General features: G+C 50.3%; 1 protein-coding gene across 3 annotated transcripts; it reads left to right on the top strand.

Moving 5' to 3' along the window:
* Positions 1-1,271: 1,271 nt before the first annotated feature.
* NUCB1 (nucleobindin 1) lies at positions 1,272-21,850 on the top strand. Of its 3 annotated transcripts, none has more exons than XM_055311141.1 (13): positions 1,272-1,373; positions 1,784-1,920; positions 4,594-4,701; positions 7,730-7,862; positions 11,219-11,322; positions 14,773-14,958; positions 15,234-15,324; positions 19,192-19,250; positions 19,503-19,595; positions 19,688-19,780; positions 20,109-20,279; positions 20,718-20,814; positions 20,932-21,850. In XM_055311141.1, the coding sequence occupies exons 2-13, from the start codon at positions 1,795-1,797 to the stop codon at positions 21,030-21,032; spliced, it is 1,362 nt and encodes a 453-aa protein (XP_055167116.1). In that variant the 5' UTR covers positions 1,272-1,373; positions 1,784-1,794; the 3' UTR covers positions 21,033-21,850. The 3 variants fall into 3 exon arrangements, with proteins under 3 accessions (XP_055167116.1, XP_055167113.1, XP_055167115.1); XM_055311138.1 differs by having other exon boundaries at positions 1,784-1,950; XM_055311140.1 differs by lacking the exon at positions 1,272-1,373 and adding an exon at positions 1,533-1,638 and having other exon boundaries at positions 1,784-1,950.
* Positions 21,851-27,464: the final 5,614 nt, after the last annotated feature.

Below are 27,464 nucleotides of genomic sequence, written 5' to 3'. Positions count from 1 at the left end.
CCCAGAAGCCTGGTTCCAGCTTTCATAGTTTTGGGGGGGGGTGCCCAGGAATCCAGTTCTCTCTCCCCCTTCTATACTCAGGCCTGGGAACTTAGGACTCTAGGCTCCAGACACTCGACCGCCATTGACCCTAGACCTCCAGCACCCACCTGCCTGGGATCCTGGAAACTCCTTTCCTACTGCTTGCAGAGGCTTTTCACATTCATGTCTCGGCACCTTGCCTCTCTGGCCAATTTCTAAACATACCTAACCCTCTCTTTAGCTGAGGACCTAATCTCTGGGTCTCTGAGAAGTAAGCAGGCAAAGAAAGAGGGCTCAGAGGGATTCCCTAGGACCTGCCCTAATCCCCTCCCTCCTGGCCCTCTACACTCCACTTCCAACAAAGCAATGACCCCTGGCCTCCACTGCAGCCAGGCAACCCTGCTACAGGGGTTCTGACTTGGAAGGGCATGCAGGTATTCCTTAAAGGGACCCAAGAGGGGCAGCTGGGTGGCTCCGTGGTTGAGCGTCTGCCTTTGGCTCAGGTTGTATCCCAGGGTCCAAGGATCAAGTCCCACATCAGGCTCCTCTCAGGGGGCCTGCTTCTCCCTCCGTGTGTGTCTCTGATTCTCTTTCTGTGTCTCTCATGAATAAATGAAACCTTTTTTTAAAAAAATTAAAGAACCCAAGAGAGGGATCCCTGGGTGGCGCAGCGGTTTGGCGCCTGCCTTTGGCCCAGGGCGCGATCCTGGAGATCCGGGATCGAATCCCACGTCGGGCTCCCGGTGCACAGAGCCTGCTTCTCCCTCTGCCTCTGTCTCTGCGCCTCTCTCTCTCTCTCGCTGTGACTATCATAAATAAATAAATTTAAAAAGTTAAAAAAAAAAAAAAAAGAACCCAAGAGAGCCAGCATCTCTGGGTGGCATATGTACACTACATATGTAAGGCTTATATATTAGAAATTTATAAGATGACATGTGCCGACTGCCACCGATCTGTAACTTGTAGTCACTTCTCGTGGCAAAATAAACGGGGAAAATCATCCAACTGCCAGGCGAAGGCAGGGGCCTCATTGCCCACGGAAGTTGCTTCATTTCCCCCTGCCTGCAGGGAATTGTAGTTCTCTTCCAATGCCTCCGCTTTCCCTTTCGCCCAAGAGGCAGGCAATGTGGCGTCAAGAGGTAGAGCTTCCGAGAAAGGAGGCGAGATTTTCCAGAACAGCCGAGCGACTTCGGCAAGGGGCGGGCCGCCGGACCGGGCCTGGAGCTAGCGCGGACCAATTAGGCTGCTCGAGGGCGGGTCCTCTGCGGGCAGGTGGGCGTGGCCTAGGGGGGAAATCACCGGAACACACCGGAGGTCCTAGCCCGGGAGACGCCCTCTGCGGGGAAGGAAAGGTGAGGTTCTGGGGTGAGGGGGCGTCCTAGATTGGGTCCCGGGGAGGAGCGAGCGGGGGGAGGGGACCAGAGGGCTGGAAAACTGGGTCTCGGGGAGGTTGGACCGGGCACCAGTACTTCTAGATCCTGGCTAAGGAGGAGGCTGGGGGCCTGGATCTTTGGTTCTGGGGGGAAAGGGGTTGAGATCCGGGATCCCTGAGTCTGAGCGAAGAGTCTGGGTGCAGGGAGCCAGGATTCCTGGGGTCTAAGGACCGAAGAGCTGGAGGTGTGGAATCATGTGTCCCGGGAAACGAGACGCTTTGAGTCTTGACTCTCAGAAGGAGGGGGGTGGGTAGGGGCGGCACCGGGGTCCGGGGGAGTAGGCGACCTGCGACAGACCTCATCCACCTCTCTGCCCCCATCCCCCACAGGTCACGCCGCCATGCCTTCCTCTGGGCCCCGCGCAGCCCTGCTCCTCCTGCCACCGCTACTGCTGCTGCGCGCTGTGCTGGCGGTGCCCCTGGAGCGGGGGGCGCCCAAGCAGGAGAGCCCTGCGACCGAGAGCCCTGTGAGTGGCCCTGCCCTGCTCTCCAGCCAGGTGTTTGCAAGTGGTACTACAATTCCCGCCGATTCCCGTCGTCCGTGGGTGGATACTTCCCCCACGGACGGCCTCGGAGTTGGCCTGCCAATCTTTGCAGTCCCCGGGGCTTTGACGTGTTGAAAAACTCGGGCCCCCGGGGGAATATGTGTGTGCATAGTTCTAAGTCCTTGGCTCTGAGATGTGGGGAATCAGGTCAGATTTTAAGTGACAAATCTGCTTTATCCCCTGATTCTGTATTCTGTTAAGCCCCTGCCCCCTCCTCAAGAAGGAATCCAAAAAGAAAAGAACTACATTTCCCAGTAGCACCTTGGGCAGGTGGTGGTAGTTAACCAGGTGCTCTCTCCCTTCATAGAGCTTGTGGCAGTTGTTAAAATTATGAAGGTAATTCCAACATGGGGTTAGCAAAGGTTCTGAAACCTTTGGTCTTAGGGAATTTGGAACTTTAAAGATCCTCAAGGCCAGTGCCCTGATCTGTGACCTGAATCCTACAGCTCCCCCATCAGTAATGGACACATTATATCTGGAAAGGATCATTCCTTGCTCCTGTGTGGCGGTCCAGACCTTGTGAATTAGGCCTCTGCTTGGTGAAATCTTTGCAGACACAGAAGGGCACCCCCTTTTTTTTTAAAAAAAAAAGATTTTATTAGAGAGAGAGAGAGAGAGAGACAGTGAGCATGGGGGGGGTGGTAGATAGAGGGAGAGGGAGAAGCAGACTTCATGAGCAGGGAGCCTGAGGTGGGGCTTGATCCCAGGACTCAGAGATCATGACCTGAGGCAAAGGCAAACGCTTAACCCAGGTGCCCAAAATTGAATTTCAGATAGGAGTGAATAATTTTTAATCCAAGGACACTCCAGCAGTATATTAAACTATAAGTTATTTGTTGTTTATCTGAAATTTAAATTGAACTAGGCATTCTAGCTGTCCTGACAAGGTCACCTAGCTAGTGATTGGCAGATTTGGGATTCTAGCCCATTGGCCCATTGGCTAAATAATCAAAGATGCCCACATGGCTGGCTGAGTCAGTAGGGCATGCGACTCTTGATCTCAAGGTTCTGAATTTGAGCCCCACATTGGGTGTAGAGATTTCTCAATAAATAAATAAACTTAAAACAATAAAAGATGTCAACACCTTAGTTTCCAGAACCTTATCAGGTGAAAGAGTATTTGCAGGTGTGATTGAAACAGAGCTCTTGAGATGCAAAAGTTATCCTGTATTATCCAGATGGGCCCAACACAATCACAGGTGTTCTCTACAGGGGAGGCAAGAGGATCAGAGGCAGAGGTGATGTACTGACGTGAGCAGAGGTCACAGTGATTCAGGGTCATGTGCCAAGGAACACAGGCAGCCTCTAGCAGCTGGAAAAGGCAAGGAAACAGATTATCTCGTAGAGCTTCCAGAATAAGCTCAGCCCTGCCCACCCATTTTGGACTTCTGGCCTCTATAACTCTAAGATAATACATATTATCTGTGTTGCTCTAAGCCACTTAGTCTGTGACACCATGTTACGGAAGCAATACGAAATTAGTACACCACAGTGGCATGGCTGAGTGATCAGCTACTGATTATCAAACACGTACTGTGTGCTCCTCTACATACGAAACGATAGCGTTAGTAGTTTGAGTGTCTCCTGTGTCCTTGTCCTTAGGATCGTACCAGGCCATTTATCTCCTGTACTTTTCACTATGGAGCTGAGAAGTAGGGAATTTATTGCCTATTTTATTCATTTTTTAAAAGACTTTATTTATTTATTTGCGAGAGAGAGAGAATATGAACCGGGGAGGGGGAGAAGGAGAAGCAGCTCCCCACTGAGCAGGGATCCCCGCATGGGGCCGGATCCCAGGCCTCTGGGATCATGAATGGAGCTGGAGGCAGATGCTTTACTGACTGAGCCACCCAGGTGCCCCTTATTGCCTATTTTATTTATTTATTTATTATTAATTAATTTATTTTTAAGATTTTATTTATTTATTCATGAGAGACATAGAGAGAGACACAGGCAGAGGGAGAAGCAGGCTTCAAGCAGGGAGCCCAATGTGGGACTCGATCCCGGGACTCCAGGATCACACCCTGGGCTGAAGGCAGGCGCTAAACCTCTGAGCCACCCAGGGATCCCCATTATTGCCTATTTTTAAATGGAAGAGGGAGACCCAGGAAGAAGAGCGTGCCACCCATCTACACATGGAAGGGCTGGGTCCAGGAGCCTAGGGATTTTTTCTGTCTGGTTCACTAGCTGTGTCCCCTATCACAGTACCTGGCACACCAGAGGAGCTTGGTGAAAGCCTAATGAATGATGAATGAGCGTATGCTTCGCCGCTTGCCATCAAATACTGGGGTGTCCACTCTGAGTACGCACTCTGTGCAGTGTCCGGCTGGGAGTGATTTTTCCCTCATCTCCACTAATGGCCTGGGAAGAGATGAGGGCTGTGGCCCAGAGCATCAGGCAGTTTGCCTGGGGTTACAGGGCAGATGGGGATTCGAACTGGGGTTACCCCATGGGGCAGACCTCTCTCTTGCTCCAAGCAGGGGGTCTCTGAGTCCTTCAGCTGGCACCCAAGGGAGCGGGGCCCAGGTCCTACACGCAGGGAGGAACTGGAGAGGGGTGGGGGCCGGGCCGCTATGTTCATTCCTGTCGCCTCAGGACACGGGTCTGTACTACCACCGGTACCTCCAGGAAGTCATCAACGTGCTGGAGACAGATGGGCATTTCCGAGAGAAGCTGCAGGCTGCCAATGCCGAGGACATCAAGGTGCGGCTGGGTGCAAGCCAGGTGGGAGGGCACGAGGGGTGCTCGCTCAGAGGACAGAGTCCAGGGAAGGAGCGGTTTCCCTAAATGGGCCATGGGGCTCTGGTGCTCACAAAACGGAGGAAGAGGAAGGGCTTCTTTTCAGTGCCATGCAGCTGGGAAGGGATTTGAGGAATGCAGAGTTAAGCATGGATGCAGATGGCACAGGCTCCCAATGTCAGCTCTACCCTTATGTGCTGTGTGACCACCGTGTGCTGTGCTTCAGTTTCCCCATCTGTAAAATGGGGGTAATAGCAGAACCTGCTTTGCAGGGTTCAAGTTAGGATCATCCAAGGTAAGACACGTAAAGGGCTGACACACGCTAGGTAGCATTTCTTGTGCCTGCCATGTGCATGTGGTTCAAATGAGTGCTTGGTGTAGTGTGCTCTGCTCAGGAAAAATTCAAAACATAGGAGGTGCTCTTATGTCTCGCATCACCTCCAGCTCATGTGAGGCCTCCAGGGGGATAAGACTGCCCTCGTTTTACAAAGGTGGACACAGAAACCTTGGTGGCAGTGTTTGTCCTCCCGATAGGCCCAGTCTCACTGCAGGGCTGGAGATGTGGGCCCGACCCCCATGAGGATATGGGGTTGACTGCACACCCTCACACAGACACAGATAACCCCCTTTGGGTTCAGGTGCATGTGGGAATGCCCCGCCTGGAGGAGCCTCCTTGAATCTCTAAACCTCTGTCCAGGAGAGGGCCTGATGGGAATGTGGCCCTGCTCCCCCCACACCTCCCAGCCTTCCTAGGGGTCTCATCTGTCCCCATCCACCTGGCCACCAGTGAAGGACTGGCAGCACCAGAGACCGTAGAGCCCAGCGCCTCCTGCTGTCCAGCTGGGAAAAGTGAGGTACAGACCCCTCACTCCCCTACAGCAGGTCCAAGGTCATACCACTGGGAAGTGACCTTGTAAACAGAGTGGCCATTCAGGCAGGCAGGTTGTGGCATGGGATGGTGCCCAGTTACAATCCCAGCTCCTCTTCATGTGCTCCAGGAGAAGCAGCTGTATCCTCTGTGCCTTGGTTTCTTTCTCAGGAACCCCAAGCCCTAATACATTTTCTCTGATGTGAGAGGTGGTTGCATGGGTGAGTGGAAATCCCTACTTCAGGTGCTCATTCCCTCAAATCCTAAGGCCGTGGTGAATGTCAGTCATCATTCTTGGTGGTGGTAATAATGGCAGCTCCAGTTTGGAGGCCCAGAGCAGGAAAAGGATGTAGGGAGACCTGATAGCTGGCATACTCACTGTTTGAGGGACCTCGGGCAAGTGGGTTCTCCTGCTGGGCCTCAGTGGATCCATCTGTAAAATGAGGTTGGGGACAGGATCAGAGGATTGGCCCAGGGAGTCTAGCCCAGGGCTTGACCCAGAGGAGATGTTTGACTGGTTGAGGTTGTTAGGACTATCACAGGTCACTGTGTCCTGTGGCCTCTCAGGGGCCACGGCCACTGCAGGCTGGGGAGACCCAATGTGAGTCTCAAGTGACTGAAAAAGTAGCCTGAGGAATGACAGCAGAGGGCACCGGGGAGCCCCAGGGAGGGCATAGTCCAATCTGACAAGTGAAAGGACTTCTAGGGCAAGGATGCCCTTTGCCCAAGTGAGGTTTGAAGCCTGAGTGGAAATGTCCGTGGTATAGAAGTTACAGTGGGGCGCGGGGTGTGTGTGGTGTGTGTGTGTGTGTGTGTGTGGTGTGTGTGAAGGAGTGGCATGCCAGACAGGAACTGTGTCTACAAATGAAGCATTCTGGTACCTTCAGCTGTCTGCCAGTCCTGATCACTGATGCACGGAGGGTGGGGAAATGGGGCTGGAGAGGTGGGCGTGTGGTCTTGAGTGCCAGGCCCAGGAATTCTGTCCTGGGGACATCAGGGAGCCATGGGGCCTATGAGCAGGAGAGGGATGAGGGCAACTCTGAGAAACACACAAAATCTTTTTTTTTTTTTTAAGATTTTATTTATTTATTCATGAGAGTCAGGGAGAGAGAGAGAGAGAGAGAGAGAGAGAGAGAGAGAGGCAGAGACACAGGCAGAGGGAGAAGCAGACTCCATGCAGGGAGCCCAACATGGGACTCGATACTGGGTCTCTAGGATAGTGCCCCGGGCTGAAGGTGGTGCTAAACCACCCAGGCTGCCTTTTTTTTTTTTTTTAAAGATTGTATTTATTTATTCATGAGAGACACACAGAGAGAGACAGAGACACAGGCAGAGGGAGAAGCAGGCTCCCTATGGGGAGCCAGATATAGGACTTGATCCCAGGACCCTGGGATCACGACCTAAGCCAAAGGCAGACATTCAACCACTGAGCCACCCAGAGACATAATTTATTTATTTTTTTTAATTATTTATTTATTTATGATAGTTACACACAGAGAGAGAGAAAGAGAGAGGCAGAGACATAGGCAGAGGGAGAAGCAGGCTCCATGCACTGGGAGCCCGATGTGGGATTCGATCCCGGGTCTCCAGGATCGCACCCTGGGCCAAAGGCAGGCGCCAAACCGCTGCGCCACCCAGGGATCCCGTCAGAGACATAATTTAAAGTGACAGGAGGGGCAGCTCAGGGAAAGCACCTGGCAGAAGGGAGGGGGGCCAGGGAGTTGCTGGGAGGTTCTTTCCAAGGGAGATGCCATGTGCTTTGGGTTTTGAAGGACAGTAAGGATCTGCTTAGGCTTGCAAAGTGATGGTGAGAGAGAATCCTACGCAGAGGAACCAACCAATCCTAGGCAAAGGAAAGAGCCTTGAGCATAGGGGCTGATGCCCTGTGAGCGTTGCTAGAACTGAGTGTGATTTGATGGATGATGGAAAATGGGGCTCAAATGGCAGGCTGAAAGGCTGGACCTTGTCTCAGAGGCTGGGGGAGGGGGTAGGGCAAGGGTCAAGCCTTCCAGGCATCAGACAGCTGGTAGAAGGTTCCAGAGAAGGTAGAAAAAGGATGAGGCTGCCCAGTGTGCCCCCTTCCGGGCTCCCAGCCTGATCAGTCCTCTCTCTCCACTTGGGCAGAGTGGAAAGCTGAGCCGGGAGCTGGACTTTGTCAGCCACCATGTCCGCACCAAGCTGGATGAGCTCAAGCGACAGGAGGTGTCTCGGCTGCGGATGCTGCTCAAGGCCAAGATGGATGCGGAGCAGGAGCCTAGTAAGCAGGGGCAAGTGGAGTGGGTGGGGTGGGTGAGGTGGGATGGCCTCCTTCCAGGGGACTCACTAACTCCCCCCATAAGATGTGCACAGAACATTGATCGAGTTTTCTTTCTAGAACAATCTACTGCTAACATAACTGGTTGGTAGGTTGTTTTTTATTTCTTGGTTTCAGTTTTTTTATTTTAATTTTTTTATTTAATTTTAATTTTTTTAAAAGATTTTATTTATTTATTCATGAGAGACACAGAGAGAGAGAGACACACACACAAGAGACACACACACAGGCAAAGGGAGAAGCAGGCTCCCTGTGGGGAGCCCTATGCGGGACTCGATCCCACGACCCCAGGATCACGCCCTGAGCCAAAGGTAGATGCTCATTGACTGAGCCACCCAGGTGCCCTGAGAGGCAGGTTTAGATTCCAAGATCCCACCCTTTTTCTGACATTCCTAGTTAGGGTTGTTGGAGCATGTGTCTGGACCATACTCTTTTTTTAAAATAGCTTTATTGGGGGATCCCTGGGTGGCGCAGTGGTTTGGCGCCGGTCTTTGGCCCAGGGCGCGATCCTGGAGACCCGGGATCGAATCCCACATCGGGCTCCCGGTGCATGGAGCCTGCTTCTCCCTCTGCCTGGGTCTCTGCCTCTCTCTCTCTCTCTGTGTGTGGCTATCATAAATAAATAAAAATTAAAAAAAAAATAAAATAAAATAGCTTTATTGGAATATAATTCATATTCCATTAACGGGTACAATTAAACAGTTTTTAGTATATGCACAGGTGTGTACAACCATGACCAAAGTTGATTTTGGAGCATTTTAATCATCCCAAAAACAAATCTTGAACTCTTCTGCCCTCTTCCCCCAATCCCCCCACCCAGCCCCTGTAATCAGTAACCTACTTTCTGTCTCTCTGGATTTGCCTATTCCTGGATATTTCATATAAATGGAATCCTACCACCTTTCGTGTCTGACTTTCACTTCACGTAATATTTTCAAGGTTCATCCGAAATGTAGCATGTGTCAGCACTTTCTTCCTCTTTAGGGCCAAGTAATATTCCATTGTATGAACAGACCATGTTGGCTTTATCCATTCATCAGTTGATGGGTATCTGGGTTGTTTGCACCCTTTGGCTACTGTGGACCGTGGTGTTATACTTACTATAGCTCTGTGGTATGTTCTGGTACCGTGTGTGACACAATGTAAGAACATGCCCCCTCTCTTGAGATTGATCTAGGCCTGTCCTTTCATCTCCTGACACCTTGTGTTATGGATGGGGACACTGAGTGTTGGTGGATGGCTTTGAGTGTTAGTAGGAGAGCTGGACTTTGTTTTCATTTCTTTTTTTTTTTTAAGATTATTTATTTGAGAGAGAAAGAGAAAGAGAGAGAGAACATGAATGGGGTGGGAAGGGCAGAGAGAGAAGGAGAAGCAAACTCCCCTCTGAGCATGGAGTCCAATGTGGGGCTCGATCCCAGGACCCCAAGATCATTACCTGAGCCAAAGTCAGATGTTTAACCGACTGAGCCACCCAGGCACCCCGGTTTTCATGTCTACCTGACTCCACCCATCCGTTCGCCAAACATGTCATGAGTCCTGCTGTGTGCTGGGCATCAGGCAGGTGCTGGAGCTCTAAGGTGACCAAGCCAGCCTGAGTACGGACCCACACCTTCTCTGTCCTGCTGTTTTAATTACTAGCTTCAGAGTCTGATTTGATCTCTAATAAATTCAACATCCTTTGTCACTAATGAGAAAAATACTTCCTATGAATTTGCTTCCGATTGTGTCCATCACGATAAAAGCTGTGTGCTTCAGTATTTGTTCCTTCACCAGGTGCTCAAGATCCCAGCTGCCTGTGTCTCTTACCCCTCACGAGACCGGTAGCCACTGGAGGCCGGCCTGGTCCCGACTCACATCTGGAGGCCTTGGGGGATGTGTGTCTGGTCAATGCCTGACTGTTGAGTGCATGTTCTCGCCCTTCCGTCTTGGCAACCCCACCCCTTCTTTACTGCTTGGAAACTTCCAGATGCCATAGGTGCTGCGTGAGCAGGGTCCTGTTCCAAGAGGGTCTCATACAGGAAGGTTGCATGACTTTGCTAGGGCTGCTGTAACCAAGTACTGTAGACGGGGGCGGGTGGCTTTAGCAACAGAGATCTATTGCCTCACAGCCCTGGAGGCCAGAAGTCCAAGATCAAGTTATGGCAAGATTGGTACCTTCTAACAGTGGTCTCTTCTGAGTCTCTCCCTTTGCCTCGTAGATGGCCGACTTCCACCAATTGTCTTTCCTGTGTGTCCAAATTTTCCCTTTTTTTTTTTTAAGATTGTATTTATTTATTCATGAGACACACACACACACACACACACACACACACACACACACACAAAGAGAGCAGAGACACAGGCAGAGGGAGAAGCAGGTTCTCTGCAGGGACTCAATCCCAGAACCCTGGAATCACCACCTGAGCCAAAGGCAGATGCTCAACCACTGAGCCAATTGGCATCCCCAAATATTCCATTTTATAAGGGATTTGGGTCCTATTGGATTTGGGTCCACCCTGTGATCACTTTTGGGAAGATCCCCTCTGTCAGTGAAGTCACATTCTGGAGTCCTAGGGGTTAGGATTCCAACAAATGGGTTTCAGGGTGTGTAATTAAACTGGTAACAAGGGGGGCAGCCCTGGTGGCTCAGCGGTTTAGCGCCGTCTTCAGCCCAGGGTGTGATCCTGGAGACCCGGGATCGAGTCCCATGTCAGGCTCCCGACATGGAGCCTGTTTCTCCCTCTGCTTGTGTCTCTGCCTCTCTCTCTCTCTCTCTCTCTCTCTCTCTCTCTGATGAATAAATAGATGAAATCTTAAAAAAACAAAACAAACAACAACAACAAAAAACCAAAAAACTGGTAACAGGGCTTGAGTTTATGTGCCCTGGAGCCCAGCAACTGCTTCTAATACTGCCTCTGCCACTTCCTAGATTAGTGGTGACCAAGACACTTCTCTGGGCCTCAGTTTTCACATACATAAAATAGAGATAATCATAGAATCTCTGTCATAAGATTTTTGTGAAAAGTAAATGCATTACTGTATTGAATGTGTTTCAAGCAGAGCCTGGCATATAGTGGGTGCTCAATACACATTAATCATTATTATGGTTATTGTTATTTTAAGCAGCGGAATCAGTTGTGGCATCACCTCCCAGAAGCCCTCTCTGATTGCCTCTGGCTCGTTCAGGCCATCTTCTGGGCTTTCCCAGTGCACTCTATGACTCCTTTAGAGCACATCTAGCCCACAATAGGGATTTTGAAAGAAAGAACATTCCGTGAGTTTTTGTTTTGTTTTGTTTTAAATACTTCTCCCTCATCCAGATGTACAGTTGGATCACCTGAGCCTCCTGAAGCAGTTTGAACACCTGGACCCTCAGAATCAGCACACCTTTGAGGCCCGGGACCTGGAGCTGCTGATCCAGACGGTAGTGTGAGGGGGGGCCTACAGGCAGAGGATAAAAAGAGGCTTTGTGGAAGGGGAGAAGGGAATGGAGCCTGGGACATGAGTCCACTCAGCCCTGCCTGGTGTTCTCTGAGGCCGGTGGCTGCAGAGGCCCAGGTGGTGCCCAAAAGCCCTCCCCATATTCTCTCTGTGGACTTGGAGGTATAGGCAGGATGGGGCCGAGCTCCATTCAGACCTGGTATCTTTTTTCTTTTTTTTTTTAAGATTTATTTATTTATTCATGAGAGACACACATTGAGAGAGAGAGAGAGAGACAGAGACACAGGCAGAAGGAGAAGCAGGCTCCATGCATGGAGCCCGATGCGGGACTCGAGCCCGGATTCCAGGATCACGCACTGAACCGATGACAGACACTCAACCACTGAGCCACCAGGCGTCCCCAGACCTGGTTTCAGATCCCTTCTCAGGGATCTTGGCTTTGCCCTTCCCATATGATTTGGGGGAAGGGGGAGGCTGTCCCCTCTGTGTCCTCGTGAGAGGCAGAATAATGCCCCCCGACCAAAGATGTCACACCCTACACATCCTAATCTGTGGTACCTGTGGTACCTGACCTCACCTGGCAAAAGAGATTTTGCAGATATGATTAAGCTGAGAGTCTTGAGCTTGTGGGTTACCCAGGTGGGCCCTAATGTCATCTCAGAGGGAGATTTGACCGCAGTAGGAGGTGGCATTGTGACCACCGAGGCAAGATGCTCCACTGCTGGCTTTGCAGGTGGAGGAAGAAGCTGCAAGGATGGAAGGCAGCTCTAGAAACTAGAAGAGGCAAAAAAAGGGATTGTCCCCTAGTCTCCAGAGGGAGCACAGTTTGGCCACCACTGCAATGTGAGCGAGGTGAAACTAATTTCACATCTCTAGCCTCTGTACTATAAGATAATAAATGCATATTATTTTGTTTTATTTTTTCTTTCTTTCTTCCTTTCTTACTAGGCTCCACACCCAGTGTGGGGCTTGAACTCACAACCTTGAGATCAAGAGTTGCATGCCTGGCAGACTAAGCCAGCCAGGTGCCCCCGAGTGTGTGTTATTTTAAGCCACCAAATGTATGATTTGTTATCGAGGCTGTAGGAACTAATAGAGTCCTTACCTGAGATATGGGATCTCCAGCCCAGCCTCAAGGGGAAGGACAAGGGCGCCGGGGGTGGGGAGTTAAAGGGGATGCCCAGACCTGCCTCTGCTTCTCCCCTGCTCACTTTCCTTCCAGGGGTCCCCTGCACCTCCAGGACAAAGCCAGAGCCGGCCACCACTAGGACTGAGCTCTCTTTTCTGGCCTACTGGAGCTCTATCTAGTGGCCAAAAAGATAATAGCAGCCATTCGAGGCTCTTCCTGGCATTGGGCTCAGTCTGCGAGCCTCAGATCGGTTTTTGTTTGTTTGTTTGTTTGTTTGTTTTTGTTGTTGTTTTTTTACTACTCGTTTCCAGAACATTACAGAACATTCTACTTTTTTCCAGCCCCACTGTCATTCTCCTAGTTTCAACTCCCATCATCTCTCATAACCGCTTCCTTACTGGGTTCCCTGCTTCTGCCTTCCAAGCTTATCAGCAGGACTTCTCAACTCATCATTCTTGATGTTTGGGGCCAGATAATTCTTTGTTGTGGGGGTATCTGTGCATTGTATGATGTTTAGCCACATCCCTGCTCTCTAACCAATTGATACCTGTAGAGCCAGCCTCGCTGTGACGACCAAAAATGTCCTCAGACATTGACAATGGTCTCCTGTGGACCAGTCACCTCAGGTTGAGAACCTGTTCCTAATACGACAGCTACGTTAGTTTCCTATGCTTTCCTGTAACAAATTACCACGAATTTAGTGGCTTAAAACAACTTGAAATTATTGTACAGTGTAGATCAGAAGCCAAGAAGGATCTTCCTGGGTGTGTTAATTTGCTATGGCTGCTGTTACAAGTTACCATTGGCTCAGTGGCTTAGCACAGCAGAAATGTGGGGTGCCTGGCTGTAGAATATGTGACCTGATCTCAGGGTTGTGAGTTTGAGCCCCATGTTGGGTTATAGAGATTACTTTTAAATAAATAAATAAATAAATAAATAAATAAATAAATAAATAAATAAATAAATAAGACAGAAACGTATTCTCTCACAGTTTTGAAGGCCTGAAGTCCAAAATCAGTATCACGGAGCCAAAACCAAGTTTTTGGCAAAGCTGTACTCTCTTTAGAAGCTATAGGGAAGGGGACGCTCAGGTGGCTCAGGGCATGATCCTAGGGTCCTGGGATCAAGTCCTGCATTGGGCTCCCCACAGGGAGCCTGCTTCTCCCTCTGCCTATGTCTCTGCATCTCTCTCTGTGTCTCTCATGAATAAATAAATAAAATCTTAAAAAAAAAGAAGAAGAAGAAGAAGCTATAGGAAAGAACCCACTTCTTACTTCTTCCAGCTTCTAGAGGCTGCCAGCATTCTGCATTGTGTAGGCCCATTGCTCCAGCCTCTGCCTCCATGGTGTTCTTGCTGTGTCTCTCTGTATCTTCTCTATAGCCTCCTTACAAAGACACCACTCACTTGGGTTTTGGGCCTACTCTAATCTGGTAGGACCTCATGGTAACTAGGTAAATCTACAAAGATCCTATTTCCAAATAAGTTCACATTCCAGCATTCTGAGTGGACATGAATTGAGGGTGGGGGGGATACTATTCAACTGAGTGCCGTATTGCTATCTCCAGCTTACAGAGGAAGAAACTGAGGCACAGAGAGGCTGAGTAACTTGCCCAAGATCACACAGCCTGGTGGGATTTGTTCACACAGCAGAGTCTGGATTTGAACCCTGGGCAGAGTAATTAGAGACCTAGCATTCTTTATCACCTCGCTGGACTGCTTTCCCTATTAAGTCCATCTCTTAAGTGTGTTTCTTACTGTTTATTTCTCCAAAATATTTATTTTATTTTATGTATTTTAGGTAATCTCTATACTCAGTGTGGGGCTCAAACTCACAACCCCAAGATCAAGAATCGCATGCTCCACCAACTGAGCCAGCCAGGTGCCCCTATTCCCCCAAGATCCTGAGATTGCAGAGGACTTGAAAGAGATGGGTTGATGTTGTTACCATGTAGGGGTGCTTGGCTGGCTCAGTCACAAGACCATGGGGCCCTTGATATCAGAGGGTTGGGAGTTCGAGCCCCATGTTCGGTATAGAGATTACTTAAATAAATAAACTTAAAAAGAAAAGTTGTTATTGTGTAACCATTCTAATCTCTTCTGAACAAATAGAGAGAGGCAGCTGTGTTATGGGGCAAGAGTAGGTCATAGAGATCAAGAAGTGAGCTCAGGACATGGAACCCAGGACTGGGTGGAGGTTGGGGCGGCCCCTGACCAGGTTCAAGGCTGAGGGCCTGGAATTTGGAGGTTGAAATTAGGGCCTGGGCATGGCAGTGGGATGAGAATGACAGTCTATCTTTTCCCAGGCCACCCGGGACCTGGCGCAGTATGACGCGGCCCATCACGAAGAGTTCAAACGCTACGAGATGCTCAAGGAACACGAGAGACGCCGTTATCTGGAGTCACTGGGTGAGGAACAGCGCAAGGAGGCAGAGAGGAAGCTAGAAGAACAACAGCGCCGGCACCGAGAGCACCCCAAAGTCAATGTACCTGTAAGAACCCCTATATGTGCCTACCCCCCATGAAGTCCAACTCTCCAAGCACTGCAAGAGGAGAAAATAGTTAAACAATTAAAATTCCCAGCAGACCCTGAGGTCAAAAGTCCCTTTAAATATGCCCAGCCACCCCTGTGGCTTCTGGGACTTGCAAGGTTTTTTAATTTTTAATTATTTATTTATTTTAGTTTTCTTGCTTGAGGGAAATGACATTTGAGGGATGGGGGGACTTAGACTTCTTGCTCATGAGCCCCTGGCTCTCGCCTCCACAGGGCAGCCAAGCCCAGTTGAAGGAGGTGTGGGAGGAGCTGGATGGATTGGACCCCAACAGGTTTAACCCTAAGACCTTCTTCATACTGCATGGTAAGGTGGGGAGGAGCCCCAAGACCTGGGCTGAACCCTGAGGTTCTGTCCTTTCCAGGACCTGAGTACTAAAAAGAGATCTCCCCATCTCAGTGGTGCTTAGGCAGGCCAAAGAGATCTGATCCCATCCCTCCTGTTGGTCTAGAAGGCTGCACCCCTCCCCATTGCTAGGATCTTCTGTAGAAGAGCTAGGCCTCTATTCTGGAATACACGAGACTTCTCAGTTCTCAGGATTGATATCCGCGGACTGAGCCATCCGGGCTTGGCCAGGCTGGAGCCCTCTCCCACAGTAGCCCAGAATCCCTGGTCCCTGCCAGAAGCCCTATTGCCAAAAGTGAGCTGCTCCCTAATAAGCCAGCCTCCAGGGACTTAGAAGCACCTTTTCTGGTGGTTCAGAGGCACATCTCCCTTCATTCTCCTCCTCTCTAGCAACATAACCCAGGGTTGCCAGCCACCCCCCACCCTCAGCTAGGCCTAGGACACTGACCCAGAAGCTGCAAGCACGACAGAGCTAACCAGGCCCTGCTTCATTCATTCAGCAAACATTTACTAAGTTCCCTCTAAAGACCAAGCTTCACAGAAACCCTGTGGATCTACTGTGAACAAAACAAAGATCCCCCCCTCTCACATAGCCAGTGATCATGCAAACAGAGAACTCTGTATTTCAGTGAGTCTAAAAAACTGGATAGTGTAAGCTATTCTAGAATTTTTCCATAAGGTGCCCATTAAACTAACATACCACCGATGACAAGATGCCCCCTGGTCTTAGGGATAATAAAATGGGGGCGGGGGGTTGTATTTCACAGTCAATGAAGTGGGTTCGATAATAGCATCTCGGGCGTGATAAGTGATAAGTACCATGGAAAAGAGGATAGAGGGGCTTAAGGGCCTAGAATGTATCATACACACCAGCCCCATGTGGCTACTGAGCTCTTGAAATATAACGAGGAATTGAATTCTTTTTTTAGTTTTGAGACCTGAATTTTTTTTAATATGTAATTATGGTAAAATACTTAACATAAAATGTCTCACCTTCAGCCATATTTAAGTGTATAAGTCAGTAATGTTAAGGACACTCATATTGTTGGGCAACCCATCTCCAGAATTCTTTTCATCCTTTTTTTTTTAATATAAAGATTTTATTTATATATTAGAGAGACAAAGAGCATGAGGAAGGGGAGGGGGAGAGGGAGAAGGAGAGGCAGACCCCCGCTGAGCAGAGAGCCTGACATGGGGCTGGATCCCGAGACCCTGAGATCATGACCTGAACCAAAGGCAGACTCTTAACTGACTGAGCCACTTAGGTGACCCTTTTTTCATCCTCTCAAAATGAAAACTCTGTTAATCACCAGCTCCCTGTTACTCCTCCCCTACCAGCCCCCAGCCACCTCTCTTCTTGGTGCCGTCTCTGTGAATTGGATTATTCTAGCTACTTCATATAAATGGAATCAGACAGCATTTGTCTTGCTTGGGACCAGCTTATTTCATTTAGCATCATGTCAAGGACCCCAAGTTTTCATTGTATTTGGCTGTTACTAATTTAAATTTCATGTGACCCCTGTGGCTAGTGGCTCTACCGGACAGTGCAGTTCTTTTTTTTTTTTAAGGTTCTATTTATTTATTCATGAGAGGCACTGAGAGAGAGAGGCAGAGACACAGGCAGAAGGAGAAGCAGGCTCCATGCAGGAAGCCTGAGGCGGAACTTGATCCCATGACCCCAGGATCACAATCTCAGCCAAAGGCTGATGCTCAAGCACTGAGCCACCCAGACGTCCCTGGACAGTACAGTTCTAGAGAGATGACGTTTAAACCTAGACTTTAATGAGGTGAGAGTCTGAGCCTTGCAGATATTTGAGAGTAGCACGTTCTAGGCAGAAGGAACAACAAATACCCACAGGGGAAGAGTGAACCTGGGTTTTCAAGGTAACAGCAGCCAGATTGCTCAGAGCCTTCCAGCTGGGTTAAGGAATTTGGATTTTATTCTCTCTGGGATGTGATACCAGCTGCCTTAAGAGCCGATATAACCCAGCTGTCTGCTGTGTAGAGGATAGGCTGTATGTGTGAGGGCCAAAGCCAGGAGAAGGCCAGAGAAGCTAGTGACTGCACCATGGGAAGGAGGGAGAAGTGGTTGGATTCTGGATTTATCTTGAAGGTCAAGGTGATAGGACTCATGGATGGACTGGATGAGAATTATAAGCGAACAGAAGCGTCAAGTGTGACTCCAAGGTATTTCACTTGAGCAACCAGAAGGATGAAGAGGGAAGAGCAAGCCTATGGGAAGATTGGGAACTAGGTCCATTCGTGTTAAATTGGAGGTGTCTGTTGGACACTTACATGGAGAGGAGAGTTGGCAATTAGATATCAGTGTTGATGGCACTGGAAGCTGAGGGCCTGGAGGAACCCATACAAAGAAGTGCTGGCCAATCACACTCTTTTTGTAATGATGAAAATGTTCTGTGCCACCAATATGGCAGCCACTGGCTACTTGTGGCCACTGAATGCTTGACCTGTAACAAGTGGGACTGATAAACTGAAATTTTTATCTTGATCGTTTTAAATTGTTTTTATTTTTTTAAGATTTTATTTATTCATGAAAGACTCTCTCTCTCTCTCTCTCTCTCTCTCACACACACACACACACACACACACACACACACGGGGGGGGGTGCAGAGATACAGGCAGAGGGAGAAACAGGAAACAGGCTCCATGCATCTGGGTCTCCAGGATCACACCCTGGGCTAAAGACGGTGCTAAACTGCTGAGCCACACGGGCTGCCCAATCGATTTAAATTTAAATGGCCTATCAGGGCACCTGGGTGGCTCAGTGATTGAGGTCTGCCTATGGCTCTCAGGTCATGATCCTGGGGTCCTGGGATGGAGTCCCACATCAGGCTCCCTGCAGGAAGCCTGCTTCCCCCATTACCGGTATCTCTGCCTCTCTTTTTGTGTCTTATGAATAAACAAATAAAAATCTTTAAAAATAAATAAAATAAATAGCCTGTGTGTCTAGTGGCTATCATGTTGGATTCAAAGATTAGGTGGACAAGAGGTCCCAGGCCTGAGCCTTGGGGTACAGCAATATGTAGCATTCAGGAGGAAGACAGAGCCAACAAAGGAGAATGAGGAGCACCTGAGAGGAGAGAATGATGTTCTGGAAGCCAAAGGCAGAAAGTCCAATAAAATGCAAGTTAAAAATTAACCATTGGCAGGGTGCCTAGCTGGCTCAGTCAGTGGAGCATGTGACTCTTGATTGCAGGGTTGTAAGTTTGAAGCCCACTCTCAGTGTGGAGATTGCTTAAAAATAAAATCTTAAAAAAAAAAATTAACCATTGGATTTGCAAGGTCAAGGTTACTGGCCATCTCTGAAGGACCAGTGTAGAAGCTGACCTGAGGCAGCAGGGGAAGGAGGACAGTTAGCATAGCTCACTTGGCTGAGAAGCCTGGAGCACTGGAGCTGTATAAGCTGGGTGGCAGGAAGAGCTTCCTCTGGCTTGTTTCTCTAGGAAGAAGAGGCCTCTGACACCCCTGCATCCAGGGCCGAGGGGTTGATCCTGCACCCAGATTGCCAGGTGTTAGAGATCAAGTTGTCCTGCATGACAACCACCCCTAAGAACAGTCCTGGTGAAGTCCACCTTCATTTATTCCATTCTTGGGACCCTGGTTGGTAGGGACCTGGGCTGTCCCAGCAATGAGCCAATGGGGCACTGAACTCTGAAGGATGTCATTCTATTGTTGGAGACCTAAAGATACCTGTGCTGTAATAACAGAGCCCACATCAGCACCCAGTTCCTTCTCTGCTAGGTCCCTCAGAGACCTGACCCATCCTATACTCAGTCCCACAAGATACGTTGTTGTCTTCCCCTCAGATATCAACAGTGATGGTGTCCTGGATGAACAGGAGCTAGAGGCCCTCTTCACCAAGGAGGTGAGCATTTTGGAAGCCACGGGTGCAGAGGCTGCCCACATCAGCTGTGTGTCCCCTCACAGAGTTCCCTGGGTGTGAACTCAGGGGAAACTACAACTCCCAGCAGCCTCTGGGGCAAACGCAGGCTTCTAGGAGAGGCCAGGTGCCCCCAAGGACTTCTGGGAGTTGCCTGATTGTGTGGATGAGTAGCCTAGGTGAGAGGTTGCTCTGGACCCCTCAATATGTCCTGCCTCTCGCTTGACCCTGGTGCAGCTGGAGAAAGTGTATGACCCAAAGAATGAAGAAGATGACATGCGGGAGATGGAGGAGGAGCGGCTTCGTATGAGGGAGCACGTGATGAAGAATGTGAGATGGGAGTAGAGGGGCTAGTGGTCATGGGGAGGGTGGGGGCAGGGACAAAGTGAGGATCAATTCTGTCACTTACCCTGGCTCTCCAGGTGGACACCAACCAGGACCGTCTTGTAACCCTGGAGGAGTTCCTCGCATCCACCCAGAGGAAGGAGTTTGGGGACACCGGGGAGGGCTGGGAGGTGAGGCCATGGAGGATTCTCTGAGTCCTGAAACCTCTCTCCCCTGGCTCTAACCCTTCTTTCTGGGTTTCTGGCCTCTTTGAACTCTCTGGGTCTCTGCCTCCTTTTATCTCTGGGTTCTGTCTCTGTCCCCCTCTACATCTCTGTTCTCCCCTTTCTCTGGGTCTTTATCACCCTCCTCAGCTTCCCCTCAGATCCCACTGGCACATGTATCCTGGGCCTCCCAGCCTCCCCCAAACCTCTGTTATCTGAAACCCCTCCAACCCAGTGGGGGTGGGCCAAGGCTGACCTGACCCTGCTGATGGCCCTTTCCCCCACCTCCTTGCAGACAGTGGAGATGCACCCTGCCTACACGGAGGAGGAACTAAGGCGTTTTGAGGAGGAGCTGGCTGCCCGGGAGGCAGAGCTGAATGCCAAGGCGCAGCGCCTCAGCCAGGAGACGGAGGCCCTAGGGCGCTCTCAGGGCCGCCTGGAGGCCCAGAAGAGAGAGTTGCAGCAGGTGACTGGCCAGGGAGGCTGGGCCCATCCTCTGTGCGCTGGTGGCCTTTGTCCTTGTGTTTCCAGAGGCTGGGAAGGCCTGCAGCCACTTTGTTCATCACTAGTAGATGTTCAGGCAGTGGCTGCCATCTTGAGTAAGGGCAGATGTCTCCATCCCTGACAGCTCTGGGTGCCATGTTGGATAAGGGCAGTGCAGCTCTAAGCAGGAGAGTGGTGGTGGAGGTGGGTGAGAGGCCAAGCAGGGAGGAGGAGGTTAGACTCAGCAAGGGTTCAGTGAAGTCTTCTCTGTCCCAAAGTCTGACCCAAGCCATGAAGCCAACTCTTGGTGAGAAAGGAGAAAAAAAAAAAAAAAAAGCTGGGTTCAGGACCACTTAGCAAGTTGCCATGGAGACCTGGCCTTATCCCCTCTTGCCTGCGCAATCTCCCCTGCCTATTGCAGGCCGTTCTGCAAATGGAACAAAGAAAACAGCAACAACAAAACCAGAACAGCCCAGCCCCTGGTCCAGAGGGACAGCTCCAGTTCCACCCAGACACAGGTGCTGGGGGGGGGGGGCTGGGCACCCCGGGGGGAGGGAGCTGGTGGCCCATTCTTGGGTCTGAGGGAGGAAGGAGCTGGAGTGCCTAGTGCTACCATTGCCTCCCTCTATTTCCAGATGACGCCCCTGTTCCAGCCCCAGCTGGTGACCAGAAGGATGCAGACACTTCAGAAAAGAAGGCTCCTGAGCTGCCCCAGTTGGATACCCAACACCTGTGATACTCCTGGGATGCCCCCCCCCACACTCTGGGTTCCTACCGAGGCAGCTGATGATGGGAGGGGGATGAGGATCAACGTGAACCTCCCCTGGGGACCCTCCCCTGGGGACCGGCAATTCGTGTGGCCACCTGGGGGAGGGGAGGGCCAGGTGGCACTTGACTCATTGCTGCCCGAGCCCCGCACCTGACACCTCAGCTTCCACAGCCTCCCAGTCTGGTCCCTTCCTTCCGATCCCCTCCAGGGGACTACCTTCTCAAGTCTAGTTGGGCCCTCACCGGGTCATCTGAACTTAGGGAAGTCCTCTCCCTCCCGAGAAGGGTCTGCCTCCTGCCTGCCTTCCTACCTGGTTTGGCCTCAGCTGCCCAGGTGGTGGCCACTCTGGCATCCCGCATCCCCACAGCTGCTGGAATCCTGCCTGCTGCCCAGCGTTGGTGGACTTATGAGGCCTGTGTGGTCCCTCGAGAGCTTTCCTTGCCTTTTGCGGGACCACCGATACCTCAAGGACGATGTCTTCCCCGTGGCAGGGTGTGAGGGGCTGCAGAATCGTCAGCATAGCCGCTTAGCGCTGATACTTGGAACCCAGATTCTCCATGACCCCTGGCTTCCAGCTGCCTCAGCCTCTGCCCCGATGCCTGGCTCCTTGCCCCTTCCCCACACATCCCCAGAAGGGTCCTGGAGCCAACCCTGCCCCAGGATCAGGTTCCAGCCTCTCAGCCTCGGAAGGGGGGGGAGCACCCCCCATTTCTGGCCTTTTCTCATGTGGCTCCAAGTTCTGCTCTGTACTCCAGTTCCACCCAAATACACTTTCTGGAACAATCCATGCCTGTGTGTCTTTGTATATACTGTTTGCTCTGAAACTTCATGTCTCATTGCCCTATTAAAGTCCTCCTCATTCTGTAAAATTCAATTCAAGCATAATATCTAAGAGGCTTCATCCTAGCATCTTACTGTTCTCTCCTGAGGAGTCCACTGTGTGTGCGTGCACACACACACGCACACGCACACACACACCCTTCAGCAGGATCCTAGCCACAAGGATAGAAAGGCTTAGTAAAGAAAAAGAAGTATCTCCCGACACAAGACATCCCAACACAAGGTGACTCCAGGGAACCACTTTCTCCCCTGGCCTTAGTCCTGCTGTGGTAGATGGAAGGCTGCAATTGCCTTATGGCCTCAGAGTGGCTGCAGCTGCTCCAGGAGTCACGCCCTTGTACCAACAACTGAGGAAGGACATTGGCAGAGGTGACAAGAGCTGCCTCCTACCCCTCCCTGCCACAGCCTGTTTATCAACACACCACGGAGCATGGGGCAGGTGTAGTTTGGAACCCACAGAGAGGAAGAAACATAAAAGGGGCCCAGATAAGATGATCTGAGGAGACAGAAGCCAAGGGGCAAAGGGCAGGTGGATCTGTGGGGAGGGGTTGGGGTGTGGCCGCTGTAGAGCCAGCCGGATATCCTGGAGGAAGCACCCTGCTGGAGGCTCGCACTTGACCTTTCAGGGTGGACACCTTTCAGGGTGGACAATGTCCCAGGGCCGAGTAGTGGTGGCCTGTGGCTCAGGGCACCGCATCTACTTTCAGAGGCTCCCTGGGGGCTCGGACAGCGCAGACAATGGCAGCCCAGTAAGGCACCAAGGGAAGGTCACAGCCAAGTATGGCCACAAGAAGCTACCCTCCCGGGCCTGGAAGAGTGGATCCTGGAGCAGCTCCCTTGCAAAAAGGACACCCCGGAGTTGGTGATTGACATGGAGCTGGGTCAAGGAGTTGCTGGTTGACTGTTACAAACCCACTGAGACCTTTGTCTGCTGGATAAGATCCGGGGCATGAAGAGACTGAACACACCCCAGGTAAGAGACAGCTCCCAGAGGACAATCACTGCCCCCTAACCTCATACCAACAGCAATGCGGGGGGCGGGGGGGATGAGAGGTGTCTGAGGCCTGGCCTGGGGCCTGAGCAGGGCTTCCAGTGCCCCTGGCCCAAGGGCCTCTTCTCTGCCCCCTTAGTTTTCCATTTGGGGAGTTTTTTTGTTTTAATTGCTATTAAACTGATGGGACTTAAAAATAATCTGAGACACTCATTAACAACACACATTTCGGGCAGCCCCGGCGGCACAGAGGTTTAGCACCACCTGCAGCTCAGGGCCTGATCCTGGAGACTGGGATCGAGGCCCACGTCAGGCTCCTACATGGAGCCTGCTTCTTCCTCCTCCTGTGTCTCTGCCCCACCCCCCCCCCTCTCTCTCTCTCTCTCTCTATCATAAATAAATAAATAAATCTTTAAAACACACACACACACACACACAACACACACACATTTCCAGACCCTGGAATGTCCTAGGGAGAGTTTTGCCCTACCCCCCAACTTGAACCTCAACAGTGACCACAAACATCGGCCACAGCCACTCAGCTTCTGGAGGACTGTGAGCTGAGCCTCAGTGAGCCAATTTGGAAAATGGACATTAAATGGTAGAGATCTTTGAAGGATCCGATAATAATACACATGAATAGCATGGCTCCTGGCTTGAAATTTGGGATCAGCAAGCACTAGTTTGTTATTATTTGGACACATTTACACAATTAGAATCCCCAAGCACCTGTCCCTGACTTCCATCTCTTTTTTTTTTTTTTTTTAAGATTTTACTTATTTATTCATGAGAGACAGAGAGACAGAGATATAGATAGAGGGAGAAGCAGGCTCCCTTTGGGGAGCCCTATGTGGGACTCGATTACAGAGCCCAAGAATCATGACCCAAGCCAAAGGCAGATGCTCAACCACTGAGCCGCCCAGGTGCCCCCTGACTTCCATATCTAAGGAGACCCATTCCAGCTGCTCAGGATGCTTTTCACATTTTGTAATTCTAATTTGCAAGTGTCTGGCTTCCTTCCTCAGTCTCCGCCAGGAGATTCTTAAGTTCCAAAAAGAGCAAGGAGAGGAGGGTTCATTCACATCTGTCAAGTTCACGGCCCAAACAGCAGTATGCCCAGCATACATGGCCAAGAACAAAGTCGCCTCTGTCCTGGAGCCACCTCCACCCCACCACTGCCTCCTGTCTGTCCTTTTGCTCTAGTGTTAGATCACCAGGATTATTTTGACCCTTTATATATATTCAGAAAATGACTTTTTTTTCTTTAAAGATTTATGTTTTTGAGAGAGAGAAAGAACATGAGCGAGGGGGGACAGAGGGAGAAGGAAAGGGAGAAGCAGGCTCCCTGCTGAGCGGGGAGCCTGACTTGGGGCTTGATCCCAGGACTTCAGGATCATGACCTGAGCCAAGGGCAGACACTTAACCGACTGAGCCACGCACGCACTCCTGCAAAATGATTTCTTGAATACTACTATCGATGGTGGTCATTTCTTACAGAAGCAACAAGACACTAATACACAGTAGCAAACAGCCCTATAGGACTTGGAATATGGCAGGTGCCATCCCAAGCACGTTATATATTATAAATAACAATTCATTTCAACTTCACATAAATCCTGTGAGGTAATTACCATCATCAGTGTAGAATGGGTTCTACAGATGAGGCAAATGAGAGAAGCCAAATCACTCGCCTGAGAGCCCACAGCTAGTAGGTGACAGACTTGGAATCGCAACCCTGGCCGGCTGGATCCCATTCATGCTCTGAAGCATCATGTGAAGTTCTTTCTGGCACTGAATCTGTGCTGAACACATTTTGGTGAATGAGCTAATGAGGGGTGGCTGGCTGGCTCAGTCGATAGAGTGTGTGTGACCCTTGATCTTGAGGTGGTGAGTTCAGGCCCCATGTTGGGTGTAGAGTTACTTTAAAACCAAATTTTATTTTTATTTATTTATTTGTTAAGATTTTATTTATTCACGAGAGACACAGTGAGAGAGAAGTAGAGACATAGGCAGAGAGAGAAGCAGGCTCCATGCAGGGAGGCTGGTGTGGGACTCAGTCCTGGGACCCCCAGGATCATGCCCTGGGCCAAAGGCAGATGCTCAACTGCTGAGCCACCCAGGCACCCCAAAACAAAAAAAAATTTAATGAGTTAATGAGCAGATGCTCTGCTTACTGCCTGGGACACTGTCCCCCCATCCATAATGTGGTTGACAGTTTATGTATGATATTTAATTTCATATGATTTTATTTATTCATGAGAGACACAGAGAGAGACAGAGACACACAAAAAGAGAGAGAAGCAGGCTCTATGCAGAGAGCCCGACATGGGACTCGATCCCGGGATTCCAGGATCACGCCCTGAGTCAAAGGCAGACACTCAACCACTGAGCCACCCAGGCGTCCCTCGTAGGTGTTTTAATAACACTCGAATTTGACCCTGTTCATCACCCTGTTCACCTTCACCTTCACGCTCTGCCGCCTGCAGGGTGAGCTCCCTGACCCTTCCCAAATGGTCCAGTTGATCAATCCAGGTTCATCTTTCGCCTTCCCCCCCACTCCTAACCTGGGTTCCAGACTCCAACTTCTTTTAAGTCAGCTCTATGACCCACCTGGGGCTCAAACTCTATTCTGAGCCAGCCAGGCACCCCCAGGCTCTCATTTCTGAATGGATTCAGCTTTCTCTTACATGGGAGCTGTCTCTTCCAGAAAACCATCTCTCCTTCTATGCCTGAAAACCTCCATCAAGATCTTTCCGAATGGGGGCACCTGGGTGGCTCAGTGGTTGAGCATCTACCTTTGGCTCAGGTCCTGATCCCAGGGTCCTGGGATCAAGTTCCACATCCACTCCCTGCAGGGAGCCTGATTCTCCCTCTGCCTATGTCTCTGTGTCTCTCTGAATAAATAAATTTATTTTATTCATTTATTTATAAATCAATGAAATAAAATCGACATGTCTGCAGGGCTGCATTCCTTCTGGAGGTTCTAGGGGAAAATCTGTCTCTGTTTTTTTTTTTTTTCCCAGCTTCTGGAGGCACCTGCATTCCTTGGCTGATGGCCCTGTCCTCCTGCATGAAAAAGCCAGCAGCATAGCATTTTCAGATCCCTTACTCTCCTTTGTTGTCACATCTGCTCCAATGGAGTCTCCTGCCTTCCTTTCCTAAGGACTTTTGTAATTGCAAGGAGCCCACCACAAAATCCAGGATAATCTTGCCATCTCAGGAGCCTTAACAATCATATCTGCAAAGTCCCTTTTACCAGGTAAGGTCACATATGGACAAGGTCTGATGATTAGGGCGCTGACACCTTCAGGAGCTGGGGGCATTACTGTGCCAACCACAGGCTGTGCCTCTTTCCCCCACCAGAGGGCGGCAGGAAGCAGGGTGAGGCTCATCTCTGGGTACCCAACACCACTGGGCACATGATCAGGTCAAAAGTAAAAAATATTTGCTAAACGAACATGTGAGTCATGCCAATGGGGGTGCTGAAACAAGAAGCTGTCCAAATTAGGTCTTTGTCCCTGCTGCTCCTGCCGAAAACCCTTGGTGCCCTCTCCAAGTCCTTCGTGACTCCTCCCCTGCCTGCCTTCCTAACTCCATCTTCCATCCCACTGGCCCACCATCTCTTTCCTTCAACCATGCTGACCTGTTCTCACTCCTTAGAACATATCTAAGGGCTGATAGTTGATATGAGAGCAAAGAAAGTGTCTGTCTCGTTTCTAATGTGTCCTCAGGACCTAAAATGAATTAGATGCTCAGTAAATATTTGTATTTCGTACAGGAAGACTATCTGTAGAATGACCCTGGAGGCTCTTTCTGGAACTCCCGGCTAGGAGCTGGACCCCCCTGGCTGGCACAGGGTCTTCCTGTCTTGTCATGATTTCAACTTCCTTCTAGGTCTGCACCTGACATTTCCCACAAGTACCTGGAAAGTGCTGGTACTCAGGCCCAGATTGGACTTGCCACACTTCCAACACTCCAGGTTCCAGAAATGCTGTCATGTGCTTAACCCTCATGGCCTGCCTCTAGTTCAGTGTTGGACCTTCTGCACACAAGATGCTGGTCCCAGGTCAGTGACTTTCTTAACTTAATTATGAATTAAAGTAAATATAGCTGGGGTGGCTGGGTGGCTTAGTCGGTTAAGCATCTGCCTTTGGCTCAGGGCATGATCCCAGGGTCCTGGGATGGAGTCCTGCATCATGATCGGGCTCCCTGCTCAGCGGGGAGTCTGCTTCTCCCTCCCTCGGCCCCTCCTCTCTGCCCATGCTCATTCTCTCTCTCAAATAAGTAAATAAAACCTTAATAAAATAAACACAGCCAACTCCGCTCAGTGCATGTCCTATATCCCTGTGATGTCACTCAGTGTTTTTTTCCCCCCACTGATGTTTAAGTTTTTGAGATTCCTTTTTTTAAATTTTTATTTATTTATGATAGTCAGAGAGAGAGAAAGAGAGAGAGAGGAGCAGAGACATAGGCAGAGGGAGAAGCAGGCTCCATGCACCGGGAGCCCAATGTGGGACTCGATCCTGTGTCTCCAGGATCGCGCCCTGGGCCAAAGGCAGGCGCCAAAC

This window comes from Nyctereutes procyonoides, unplaced genomic scaffold (genome assembly GCF_905146905.1).
Source record: "Nyctereutes procyonoides isolate TBG_1078 unplaced genomic scaffold, NYPRO_anot_genome, whole genome shotgun sequence".
Taxonomy (NCBI): Eukaryota; Metazoa; Chordata; class Mammalia; order Carnivora; family Canidae; genus Nyctereutes; species Nyctereutes procyonoides.
Note: the sequence above shows the minus strand (reverse complement) of the source record. Positions and strands in the feature narration are given on the sequence as shown.

What these genes read in the sequence shown, in the direction of transcription:
- NUCB1 (XM_055311138.1), top strand. Translation starts at nt 1,795, where the DNA reads ATGCCTTCCTCTGGGCCCCGCGCAGCCCTGCTCCTCCTGCCACCGCTA. An exon ending in ACCCCAAAGTCAATGTACCT is followed by an intron (nt 14,959 to 15,233) that starts GTAAGAACCCCT and finishes TCGCCTCCACAG; the next exon opens with GGCAGCCAAGCCCAGTTGAA. An exon ending in CCAGTTCCACCCAGACACAG is followed by an intron (nt 20,815 to 20,931) that starts GTGCTGGGGGGG and finishes CTCTATTTCCAG; the next exon opens with ATGACGCCCCTGTTCCAGCC.